The 12,968-nt window shown below is 36.0% G+C and overlaps 1 protein-coding gene across 3 annotated transcripts; it reads right to left on the bottom strand.

The window, feature by feature from the left end:
• Positions 1–90: 90 nt before the first annotated feature.
• On the bottom strand, positions 91–12,339 carry TIAL1 (TIA1 cytotoxic granule associated RNA binding protein like 1). Of its 3 annotated transcripts, XM_031062567.1 has the most exons (12): positions 12,245–12,312; positions 8,866–8,964; positions 8,514–8,568; positions 8,116–8,203; positions 6,675–7,048; positions 6,133–6,208; positions 4,129–4,237; positions 3,756–3,851; positions 3,587–3,671; positions 3,172–3,295; positions 2,555–2,694; positions 91–1,703 (listed from the first exon to the last, which is right to left on the bottom strand). In XM_031062567.1, coding segments are annotated over exons 5-12 (750 nt in total). In that variant the 5' UTR covers positions 6,677–7,048; positions 8,116–8,203; positions 8,514–8,568; positions 8,866–8,964; positions 12,245–12,312; the 3' UTR covers positions 91–1,585. The 3 variants fall into 3 exon arrangements, with proteins under 3 accessions (XP_030918427.1, XP_030918426.1, XP_005427783.1); XM_031062566.1 differs by lacking the exon at positions 6,675–7,048 and having other exon boundaries at positions 12,245–12,339; XM_005427726.2 differs by lacking the exon at positions 6,675–7,048 and having other exon boundaries at positions 8,866–9,015; positions 12,245–12,338.
• Positions 12,340–12,968: the final 629 nt, after the last annotated feature.

Below are 12,968 nucleotides of genomic sequence, written 5' to 3'. Positions count from 1 at the left end.
TGTGCCTGCCTCAGCATTCCAGATGACAGCTGAGGCATTTGCACCCTCTAGCTGTCACAGGGAGGACACATTACTTATATCTAACTTACATTCATTTTCAACTTCAAATTTATTGAGGCAGTTTATATCAATGTATCCATAAAATAATTCAGAAATAACCCAAGTATACCATTTAAACATCTTCATGATTTATCCATTTACACACTCAGTACACAAACAACCCAGCCTCTGTACAAGTTCATCACATGCAAACCATCCATAAAGACAAAAACTTTAATTAAAAATAAGTCACAACTCAGTGTACTGTTTCAACTGCATCTCCATTTACCAAATGGCACATTGAATATTCTCTAAAATAAGATGTTTTTAACAATCTTGTTAAAAAATTCTTGGGCAAAATATTTCTAGACTTAAAAAACATCAAGATTTTTCAAAACACTCAAGATACTATACAACTTATAATAACCTTGAAATAGGTTTACAAGGTTGTTAACCAAGGTATTTACATACCAAATAATGTAAAGCAAAAAATTTGTATTTCTAATGACAAAAAGGTGATGCATTAAAGATTTATGAAATTAAAATTAAGGCTCTTTGTTATAGTTCTTTATGTAACTTTACATAATAGCCAACTTTGGAAATGTCAGTCTTGCACATTCTTGTCAATCTACTGCATTTAAAGCAGTAGGGTATATTAAGTATTACTTTGAATAATTACATTGCTACTTCTATGTTTGAGCATGCTTTTGAAACACTGTAATTATGAAATATTTACAATGTGTAGCCTTCAAACTTTATGTAAAAGCCCAAGTATGACTGTCTGATTTGAATACAAACACCATACTTGTAAAACACTTTTACTTCTCAAAATTAAACGTAAACTACTAGAGTTTTAACAAACAAACCAGCTCTGAAAAGTTTCAACGTGTGCCTGAATGTGGACAGCAAAAGTTATGTGAAATTTCTCAGACAGTACTGTTTTTCATTTCAGACTGAACTGTTCATTGTATCAGCTGTTTTCTGTAAGCATGTAGAAAAATTAAATATTTTTTTAAAAAATTCTTCCAAGATCTACATATACTTTGAGCTATGTCCATAGGTTTCTTGAAAACTCAATACTGTCTTGCAGGTTGTAGTGATTGGTCCACAGTTTATTTCAGGATGTGTGTTCAACTAAAAGCAACTCCCTGTTTTTCAACGTCATTTCTCTTAAAAGCACAATGATATAAAACACTGAAGACAAAACAAAAAAAAAAAGGAATGGTAACCTCAAAATCAAATTCATTAGCCATTTCTCCTACTATATCAAAATTTGTAGTCAGAATTGTCTTTATTGACTTTATTTTTAAGTTTTTTACACAAAGAAAAACATGTTCATATCCATCATGAACAAAAACTTAAAAAGGCAGAACTAGAAGACATTTGTGTCCTTCACCAAAGCAAAGCTGTGCTAAAGGTTCCAAACATTTCCATTTTTAAAATAAATATTTTCTTTTTTTTTTTCATTGTCTACATTCCAGTCTTCAGAATGTCACTGGAAACTGCAGCCTATCATGAAATACACACTTTTAAACAGAGTCCAAGCTCACTGCGTTTGGTAGCTTGCCATACCATATCCAGCTTGGTTAGGTATTACAGGAGCACCTTGTCCCTGGGCAGGTTGAGCACCAAATCCACCCATCCAGGCAGCAGATGGAGATTGGCTTAAAAAGAAACAGGATGGTTAAAAACAGTGGGGAAAAGGAACTTTAAAAAATATATAAAAACATACTTCCTACACAACCACTTGTATCAAAATAGAACAATTTCTTCTTCTTTTTAATGAGTAATTCAGGTTAAGCTCTACAACATGTGATTCCTGAAAATATCATGAGCTTTTTAAGAACAAAGGAGAAAAAAACCCCACAAACCTTGGGTACCAGTTGGATATGGCATCTGCCTCCCAAGGCATGAACACACACAGGTGGCTGGAACTCAACATCAGTGATGCAGAAATGCAAGAAATACCCAATACCTCATGGCCATGAACACCACTGATAGATCTATCAGGGCTTAGTATGTTTAACTGGCACCAGATAATGAAGAACTAAGCAAACAAGTTATTTCAAAATTATGTTAAAACAAAAGAGTTCTTTTGAAGACTTCAGTCTTCAAGAGATCCATTACTAAAAGCCCACTCAAATTCTGAAACTGCACAAGTTCAAGGGTCTGTGTTCGTTCTCTCCCTGTAGGCAAATACCCAGGCTCCTGGCTCAGACTCACCACCTCAAGTCAGAACACAGAACAGATTTAGATACCAGACAAAACCACCACCCAGAACTTTTCCACACTGGGTGGTCTTTGTGCCTCTATCACACATGAAATGTGCCATCAGGTACAAGTCTGAGTGACTCACCCCAGTATCTGCTCACGGCAACCACTGAACATAAACTTTAAGCACACAGGAGTCCCCCTAAAGTTTAAAACCTTGTGCAATCCTTGACCCAAATGAGCCTGAAACTTAAGCTACAGCATTCCTGGAATATTCTAAAAAAAATTAAATATAATTACTCACTCTACTCCAAAACCCTGTTGATTCCATGCTTGGCCATACATTCCATATGATGGTACTTGCCACCCATTAGCCATATATTGCCCATACTGTTGTGGGTTTCCATATACTTGGCTCCATTGTCCCCACTGACTGTAATCCACCTGCAGAAAGAATAAACCATTGTACTTCAGGTTCTAGAGATGGTTTATTTTGAAATTTGTGCTGCTGAAGGCAAAGTTTTGGCTATATCACTCAGAGAGCTAAAACAAGCAATAATGAGATCTGAAAAATAAGATGTCACTATGACTTAATTAGATCCTTGTACTGAAAAAAATTATTTGTGTGTGCTTGAAACCCCAAAGACTATTTGGTTGGACAGCCACCTAATCTGCAGTTAGCAAAACAGCAAGAATTAAAATTACCTCAAAGTTTCTCCCTATCTTGGATCATATCCAGAAGACAGTAACAGATATTCCAGCAAAATCACTAGCCCAATTTGATGAACTGGAACATAACTGAGACAGAACATGGAATTTCATAAGAACTCCACCACAAAATTTAGCCATTATAACTGGGAAGTCATTACAGGTATAAACACAATTGCTTTTGAGCACAAAGAAAAGGTTAGGTACAGTTACCTGTTGGAAGTTTTTAGTCATATCAGGGGATTCTTTACCCCAATAACATTTAACAACGTGTCCTTCAATTGTGGTTCCATTAACTGAAACAATAGCATGTGCTGCACTTTCATGGGTTGAAAACCTAAGAAATGTAAAAACAAACCAATGTTATGTTTTACAGTACTTCCACCTGATTACTTAAAAAACAGTGACTCGATACATACAGGAAATCCAGAGAAAAACATCTGCTTTCACAAACATTCATCTTCTCAGGTAAAAATGTTGGTGGCCCCTTTTACAAGTTCCAAATTATTTTATGAATATATGGTGACAACTTTTATTGTATCAGGACAAGTTCAATCAAGTGAAATTACAGAGAAATGAAGTGTTACTACACACACAGACCCAGAGATTTTGCTTTCTCTGTCCGTACCTGACAAATGAGTAACCTTTTTCTGGAAACACCCTTATTTCCATAATCTGTCCAAACGGTGAAAATGTCTGTCTCATAAGCTGATCTACAACATAAGATGTTGTTGAATTAGTAACTATCCTGGTGTCCAAAAAGTTTCAATAATAAAAAATAAGAGAACACTTCATACCTGTTAGCCCCGAGGCAATTCCTCCACAGTACACAGTACAATTTTTTGGACTTGACTGGTTTACTACATCTTCAAATCTCAACTGTTTTGTATTATCTGTAAAGAGAGAAGGCTGGTTTTCAGCAGTGGGCTGACAGTAACCTAGACACTTACCTCGTACACAAGCATGAACTTCACATTTAACAAACACATTATTAACAAACAGTAAACATTTTATGACTATGTTGATACAACATACCAAAAAAAATCTAATCAAGATCTGGAAGGCAAGCTAATATGTGATTTAAGTGACATGATTTTGGCTTCTGTTTTATTCCCCCACCGAACAGCGAAAAGACAGCAAACACAACACAGCATGACATGAAGTTCTTACTTTCTTGTGTACTTTTAGGGGCTGGTGGTTTCCTTGTTGCCCAGTTAGTTCTGATCTGGCGGCCTCCCAACCACTGGCCTCCCATGTGTACAATAGCATTTTCTGCATCCTGAAGAGATTAAAACAGAGATTGTAGCACTTCCAAACAAAAACCATGTACAAATCTACTCCCAAGACTTGGTTATCAGTTAATTCTGCTGACAAAACAAGTAACAATAGTAAGAAGAGTATGAAATTCTGAACAATCATAGCAGGCAAACAAACATTAATTAACATGAAGGCAACTGGCTACAGAGAAGGCCCTCAGCAGTCATTTGGTAAAAACTTCCTCCCACCCATTTTCTACACAGGATAAAAGCCAACTGCAGTCATATATATACTACTTGTATACATGGATACACACACATTTATACCATATACTATACAAGCATCTGCATTAGAATGTTCAAAAGCTGCCCAAAAAAGTGGGAAGGTCACACAGATGTCAGAAGCAATCACTGAAATAAAATAACTATCACTAAATGCTTCTTTTGCTTCCTGGAGGTGTGCAACAGTCTTTTAAGGTCTCTACATGTTGAAGTCATTGTATGAACACACACGAGAACCCATGGCCCACTTTTTATCCTGAACATGAAACTGAAGACAGTCTTTAGTTCACAGTGTAAGCAGAAACATCTGGTAAGCAAGGGTAAGTTTGCTAACAGCTGCAAGAAGGAATTTGTCTCCCAATTACTTTGGAAGAAGACGGGTAGAGCAAACAGTTAGTGCACATTTGAAATGCTTTTCCAAGGGCACAAAGCTTAAGGAAAAGACTGCCAGGCACAAGGGACAAAAAAAATGTGGACAAGTTAAAGGTGAGTTGCTCCCAGCTGTAATTCTCTTCTCAAACTCAGGACCTTGATCTTCTAGGTTTTAATGATATTGAGTACTCATTTTAAAAACACATAAATACAAAAATGAAGTTACAAAAGATGACCAATAAGAAAAGAAAAACCCAATCTAAATGATAAAAGCAAACCCCCAGACAATGAAACACTCCAACTGATTCAAGCACCCTTGGCTCCTAAAACATGGTGCATACATACTGAACTGACTAGGAAAGGAAACACTCTCTGATGAATCTTGCTGCTATCCCGCTTGAGGATCACAGCTGAGACAAAAATGGAACAGAGCCCAGGCCATAACTGATCCAGTCCAATGCAGGAGTTCCATTTTCTCTTAACTCTTCTATGCATTAAGAGCTCAGGCTGGAAGTCTGGGAGCATATCCCACTTCCCCAAATCCAGCAGAATGATATATTCTGAAAAACAGGTCTTAAAGTACCAGCTCAGGACTGTCACACCATAACCCTACAGGTGCAACTGCTGTGGGAATGAATAGCAGTCAGGACATTAAATTTAGACTAATCTTTAGTATTGTGCTTAGAATTCATCCATTAATTTTGTAGAATGACTACTAATTTCAAATTTGAGTTTTTATGGCTCAGTCTAAAAAGAATCCAGTAACTTTAATTCCATGACTGTTAGACTTCCCCCCTGGTCACAGGAACCAAACAACTGTATGATAAGGGAAGAGGGGTACAAGGAAATAACAGCTATTTCTTTTTCTATTTCTTTTTCAGCTGTAACACAGAACAAAGAAAGTGCAACTGGAAAACCACACTAAATCAAGGCATTCAACTGCAGCATCTTATGGCACTGGCAAATCTGAAGAAATTAAAACTTGTTTTCTGATTAGGACAGTTCCAGATATCTGACATTTAGGACTTCTGACCACACAAACAGGCTTTATATACCTAAAATCCTGAAACTGTGAGCTTTTCCTTTGCAAAATATTTAAGGAAAATTATTCACAGTTTCCCCACATTGTCCTAAACATACATCCAGCTCCTGTACATGTAAATTCGTTTCCCTGGGTGAAGCCTAATAAACAGCGAATACATAAACAGGCAAAACTAAAAATGGAAAATAGGAACTATTTTAAACCTGCATTGTGATTACTCACCAGTTTGTTATAAAAAGATACAAAACCATAGCCTTTTGACTTTCCAGTTGCCATATCTTTAACTACCCGTGCATCCCTGTGAAAAGAAGCACAGCTATATGAGGGTAGTATTGATAACCTGCAAAATAAAAACTAAAAGGAACCACACACACTGTATTGTGAGCATAATTTTTTCTTATAAATTCAGTTAGCCCTAAAACTACAGTCATTCCTGAACTCTCCCTATTGCTTCTTTACCTGTTAGAAAAAAGCAGTAGGACAAAAAAAATAACATGTAATAAACATGCAACCTATGCACATAACCTATACTGGCTATAACTAGAATGTTCAAATTTGAAGTATAAGAGAAACAAAGTTTCCTTTTCTAATATTCTATTGGCTAGGGTCCTCTAAGGTTTACTGTTCTATAAATTACTGTAACAATTCTATCTAATTTACCATGCATTTTCTAAATAGTTAAATGTCTTCTGCCTAGTGATACAAAATATATGAAATATTAAAAAAATCGAAAAAGAGGAAAAAATAGGAATTAAAAGGCATACATGGCCTGTTAACAGATTTCTTTATTTTTCTTGGTCAATTCTCTACCATCATTTTGGAGTTTGGGTAGCTGTAAATTTTGAAAAATTGACATTTTCAGAAATTTAAGAAAGGAGAATAAAACTAACAACAATGCTAAGCACACCAGTACGAAAACAACAAATTTACACAGAAATTTTAGTGAGTAAGTTAAAATGATTGGAAATATAGAACTGCACTGAATAATAGAATGTTAAAATGTAAATACTAAAATATGTATATATAAATAATGTATAATAAGAATAAATAGAAATGAGAAAAAATCTACAACTGAGTTCCAGTGTGCACAGTTCCTTGCAGTTAGCCTTCAAGATCCTGTCCATTCTTATGAGCAATTCTGCAAAATAACCAGAATGCTATTACTTTTAATTGTGACTTGGACTTTAGAAAAACTGCAGGTCTCAGGTATAAATATAGATTGAGAAACAGAAACCTGAATTATTCTTTTTAAATTGATTTTTAAAACAGTACTACTTACCACATTAAGAGACAAAAAGCAAAGTAAACAAAACAGCAGAGGTAAGAAATAAGATTTATGATTCATTTAAAAATATGCGTACAGAACAAGAGAAAAATAAGAATTTTGTTCTTAGAAATATATTCCTGTAAAGTCGTACAAAAACCTTCATGTGCAACTTAGATTTTTATAAAGATAAACTGATAAAAGATTAACAGACTTTTTTTGTAGCAGTACTCTTTGGGACATATACACTTTAGCACTCTCAAGGATTTTGTAATGTTAAATATGTTCAATTAGAACACCAGGTGATTTAGGATCACCTGAATTGTCCAAGAGAAGTTTAAAGAAATATTCTCTTAACTGGCAGAAATGTGCACATATTGTAAAGCCACCATTCTTTCATTTAAGATATTATAATTGTAATTCATCCCATTATCATCCAAAAAACCAGATTTCATTCTCATAAGTATTAGCTTTTTCAAAACATTCCCAAGTTATTAACTAGCAGCTTTATAGAATTATATTTCAATTGCCCAGTTTTCCACACTGTCTATGAAATGCAGCAAAAATGCACATAAAACACACCCAGGATACAATATATATAGTATGTCAGGTCACTACTCTGTACACATTCTCAACAGCAAAAAATCACACTTAGAGCAGTAATTAAATTTTAATAAAAGGTGAAGGACATTAGCATATAAATTAGGTTAAAAGCACATTGCTTTCAGCAAACCAGAGCACAATTACATTACTGTATTTACATTGTGAAACACACTGAGATACAACCCCTCTTTACTACCCACCCACCCACCCACCAAACACAAGAAAATGAACAGCAGAAAAATTATCCCAATAGATAAGAAATAACATTTCAACTTAGAAACACATTTTCACTATCACATTTTCTGACTGATAATGGAAATGTTTATGATGATACTTACGATATTTTACCAAAAGGAGCAAATGCTGACTTGATGTCTTCTGTTGTTATTTCTGGACTTAAATCCCCAACGAACACATGGAAGTGATCTGAAAATAAATAATTTACTAATCAAATATTTAACTGCTATCTAAAGTTTCAACTCCTGAGAAAGTGATGCTCTGCACAGAGCTCTGGGAACCAGGAACGCTCAGGATTCCATGTGAAGAGCAGCAGCAATTTAATCTGTCCACTCCGGTTTCCCCAGTTGTAAAGCAGAAACAGAAGAATTAGTTTGCAAAATTCTACCAAACACTAGATGGGAAGGAGAGAAGTTATATTTAAATGCATTTATGATAAATTATTACCACTTTGTGAAGTATTTGTGCACAAGTGATACTGTGGCATTACATTACTTACTGGATGTATCTTTTTTCTGGCTACTTGGTGTTGTTGCCCAGTTTACTTTGACCTCCTGAAAACAAGTATAAGATTTAGTATAAATTCACAAAATTCTTACATTTTGTAAGTTCATTCAAGGGTGGGTTACAACTGTCAACGTTTACAAATCATCATTTAATATAAAACACCATCATAAATAGAAGATCACAAATAATACATTTCCTTAACAAGGCTTACTTTTTTATATCAATACTTTTAAAATATCATTATATCAATATTTAATCTTGGTAAAACATCTTCAATGACCGTATTAATATTTTCACACAAATCTATATTCTTTAAATCTAAGATTACCATGTAAGCAACTTACCTTTCCCAAAATTTTTCTCCCATTCATAGCAGCTAATGCAGCAGCTGCATCTCTGTGTTCATAAAATTCCACAAAGCAATAAGGGTCATTGCTTGTATGCTGCAAAACAGAAAATCCAACAGAAGAGTTGACCCTTCTGCTATCGGGTTGCTGAGAAGAAAATCCAGGAAAATATATTACTTATAGCTAGAAACTTTCAGAATGATTTGCATCAGATTTATGAAATAGCCTTTGACATTACACTTAAATGCAAGAATTCTTAAGATGGATTTTTTATTAAAGGTCTAGCAGTTTCTGAAGGATAGCTTGCTCTGAATGAGGACTGAAGCTTCCTGAACTAAAAATAACTGATCAGAAAAGTGATCTGCAAACTGGATGGAAAGGGGGGGGAAAGGGGAAGAATGGAGAGAAGAAAAAACTGCTTCATGCATATACTCAAAGCTAGAAAGGTTTATTCCCCAGACACATTTTCACCAATTTTCTCTTGCCCTACTTAAGAAGTCTTTCCTTTTATTTGACTGAAAACCACCAGCAGGCAGCAACCTGGTACCTGCATAGTGTCAGTCTCAAGTGAAAAATGCCATAGCAAATGACTGGGAAATAACCTTTTAAAAGAACTCAAAATAGTTTGACTGAGGGAAAAGGATACTAATCAATTGACTGTTAACTCTGTTAAACCTTGAGTACAACCTGTTTTTGCAGGATGGCCTAACAAATCACCTTTAGAAAGACTCACTGACAGAGGTCACTGAAGTAATAATTGTACCAGAGTATAAAGTGCAAAGAACAGAAGAGTTTTCTGAAAAGCTGATCAAGTGGAAAGGATGTCAAGGATGCCAACTTGAACACTGGATTTGATCTACCTCCAGGATGTAATGAGTACAAAAACTCTAACCATAACATTTCCATTAACTATTCAGCACGTGCATGGACCAAAATGATAAAATATTAATCTATGAACACTAATACTACCCTAAACAAGTTATTTCTCACATAGAAAGGGAAGGGTCTAGCAGAGAGGAACTGCTCTAGCATCAATATTCTCACTATCAACCTCCCCCAGTGCAGGCAGAACACAGCTGTAACACAAGCTAAGAGAAGCCTTTTCCAGCATTCCTATTTGACTTTTGACAACCCATACACACTTACACTGATGAACAATTCTAATCCTTCCCCCTAAAACTGGATTGTACAACTTAAACATAATTCTGTCTACTTGTGAAGCTGTGAAGATGCCAGTTGAATGGATCACAAGGCCTTTATACACCTAAAATGGTCTTGGAGTCTGAAGTCATCCTCCTGAACACTGTCACTACCTGGGGCCTCTAACTGATGCACAATGAACAGACAGGAGAAAATGCACCTGAGATCATAAAAAAAGTTTCAGTCACAAAGTTCTCTACAAGCACACTCACCTCAGATGCTCCAAAAAAGAAAGTCTTAATTCAACCCTCCTCCCACACTACTTTGGGAAACCCATTTAAGGCTCCTTTAGGCAATTTGGAAGTTTATGCTTCAGTGAAGTGCAGGCTTACTTTTACATTGTAGGGAGGTCTTCTTTAGCCCTGAGAACTTGTCTGAACATGAGAGGAATCTCTTTTGCTGACACTCAGATCTTTAGGTGCTCAAACTATCTACAAATACTGTGCCAGCAGCCTGAGTATTATATACTCCCAAAAGAAACACCTGAAATTTTTCAACACTTGATGTGTTCATGTCCTATACTCTACAGAAGAAAAAGAATGACTTGATACACCTGGCTAAAATGGAAAAATCACAGGTTTTTAAAAGGTGATGGTGGTACTAACAATGGTAAGAACGACCTAGCCATGACACAGTCCCCAGGACAGGTTTAGCACACACTGCAGAAGGATGGACACCATGGCCAGGTCCTGTGACAGTCTAGAATCTAACCTGCAGTTCTGTGACTGCTTATTAGCAGCTGCTGAGGTCAGCCCAGTGCAGTCATCTCTGTGGCACTGAATACAGCTGCCAGCAGTTTTTGTTTATCTACTTGTTTCATGAAGATATCTCACTTATGGAAAGATCTTAAAACCACAAAGCCTCAACCAAGGTAAAAATGTTGGAATTTCTCATCTGATCCTCAAGAAACCAAAGTGCTGCTAACAGCTCTCACCCAGCCAAAGGTGGGAGCAGCAGCACCTTATGTCTGTAGAGCACATGACAATCAAAACTGTTTCTTCAGAGAAGAACTAACAACTGTGATCTGTCAGCCTTCTGTTATTTTTCTCCAATAAACTTAAAGCAAATCCAGCAGAGAAAAGTGTCACATGGGAAATTATTAGTCCAGACAAAGATGAGAGTGATTAAACAAGCAGCAAGTTGATGATAAGCTAAAAACAAAGAAACAAACAAGCTGTGTGACACACTGAAAGGAGAAGAAGCCCACAGGGGAGTTTCTGGTAGCATTTCCAAAGAAGTCTGGTCACAAGACTTGCTTTTTAATAATTTCATTAACAATCCTGACAACAAACTAATGTAACTGTCCTCAAGAAATCTGTAATTACAAGTTCATAAGAAGCATAAGCTGTAGTAAAAAGTATGAAGAGTATACAGAAACCAGAGATGAAGGACCAAAGCTTAAACCTGGCTGAACTCAGGTTAGTTTCTGCCTGCTCAAAGCTTACCAGTTAAAAATGTAGAAGGAAGGAAAAATACCAGGGAGAGAGAAGTTTTGTAGGATGTGTCAAAAAGCTCACAGAAATGGCTGCCAACCAAAAAGGTACCAGAGTATTTACAATGGAGATAAGAAAACATTAATACTTACCAACACTCTGTGCAAAAGACTTTTTCTGGAATATTATGGAAATTTTGTCACTTTGTTTCAAGGAAAAATTAACTTAAGAACAGACAGGTGCAGACAAGAACTATTTGTACTAGTGTAGACAAGAGGTATTTGAACTAGTGCAGAAAAAGCTGAGGAAGAGTCAAACTTATTTTGAAGGACTTCTTACTTTTCATCTATAGCAAAGAACCATTTATTCAAGAAGGACAAGAATTACTGAGGCTCATGTTCAAATAAAGAGAAAAATGTACAAAATAGCCATGAATAACACTTGAAATAATAAGATTTCTGATCATCAGAACAATATGATTTGCCAAGAGGGGGTAACAATCTTTTAAATAAAGTGGAATCTCATCACCAGTTGACAAAAGCTATGTCAGGGCCACAGGTAAAAGCACAGGATTGCAGACACCAGGTCTCTCCTGCAAAGAGCTATCCCCAGAGCCAAACACAATTAACCCAAAGAAACCCACTGCCAGTAATGTCAAAAGAAGCCCTCAACTTCATTTGTTTTGGATAGCTTAGGATAAAGTTACATTACATTTGCTACCCCCCAGATGTGGAAGGCCTTACCTCTGTTATCATTTTACAGCTTTTGCATGGTCCAATCTGGCTGAATAACTGAAGTATGAGAACCTCAGTCACATCTCTGGAGAGGTTTCCTACATAGCTACATAAGGAAACAAAAAATCAAGATCTTAAACCAGAAATTGTCATCGTTTAAAACATAATTATGGTTTTAAAAACTTAAACAACTATAAAGAATCTTCCTTTAAAATATCTCAAGTATTTTAAAGACAATATTTACTAATTATTTCATAGTTTTAATGCAGTACTCATGTGGTTTCTGAATTATAACATTGGCCACACAACTGAGAAGTGAAGCTCAATGCAGACAACACTGGACACCAAGACCTAGTGCCAATCATTTCCTTGGCACAGAGACGTCAAAAGCACGAAGAACATTGCTCAAGAATGTTGTGCAGAACAAGCAACCAACTGGGCAATGATATTTTAAGTTTCACTTCCCACTGAGTATCTATCTCATCAAGAATACTTCTGAATTTGGGTACAAACACACATCTCACTCCCATGAGCTCAGGAGCAGCTTTTGGACAAATTGTGCCGCCTTGCAAACAACCAACTCAACTTTTCTGTTTTCCTGAGCGTTTGGAAAGCCAGCCCACTCACCAACAGACAAGGCAATTTATGCAGCATTCTGTACAGCATCCATCTCAACAGCTCCCACCTTTGTAATACCCCCCAAAATTCTGGCAGTGTTATTTTAATATCACCC

This window comes from Geospiza fortis, unplaced genomic scaffold, assembly GCF_000277835.1.
Source record: "Geospiza fortis unplaced genomic scaffold, GeoFor_1.0 scaffold719, whole genome shotgun sequence".
Classification (NCBI taxonomy): domain Eukaryota; kingdom Metazoa; phylum Chordata; class Aves; order Passeriformes; family Thraupidae; genus Geospiza; species Geospiza fortis.
The sequence above is the reverse complement of the archived record's forward strand: the minus strand, read 5'-3'. Positions and strand labels throughout refer to the sequence as shown.

What these genes read in the sequence shown, in the direction of transcription:
- TIAL1 (XM_005427726.2), bottom strand. An exon ending in CCCTAAAAGTACACAAGAAA is followed by an intron (nt 3,852 to 4,128) that starts GTAAGAACTTCA and finishes CTCTCTTTACAG; the next exon opens with ATAATACAAAACAGTTGAGA. An exon ending in CAACAGGGTTTTGGAGTAGA is followed by an intron (nt 1,704 to 2,554) that starts GTGAGTAATTAT and finishes TTTCTTTTTAAG; the next exon opens with CCAATCTCCATCTGCTGCCT.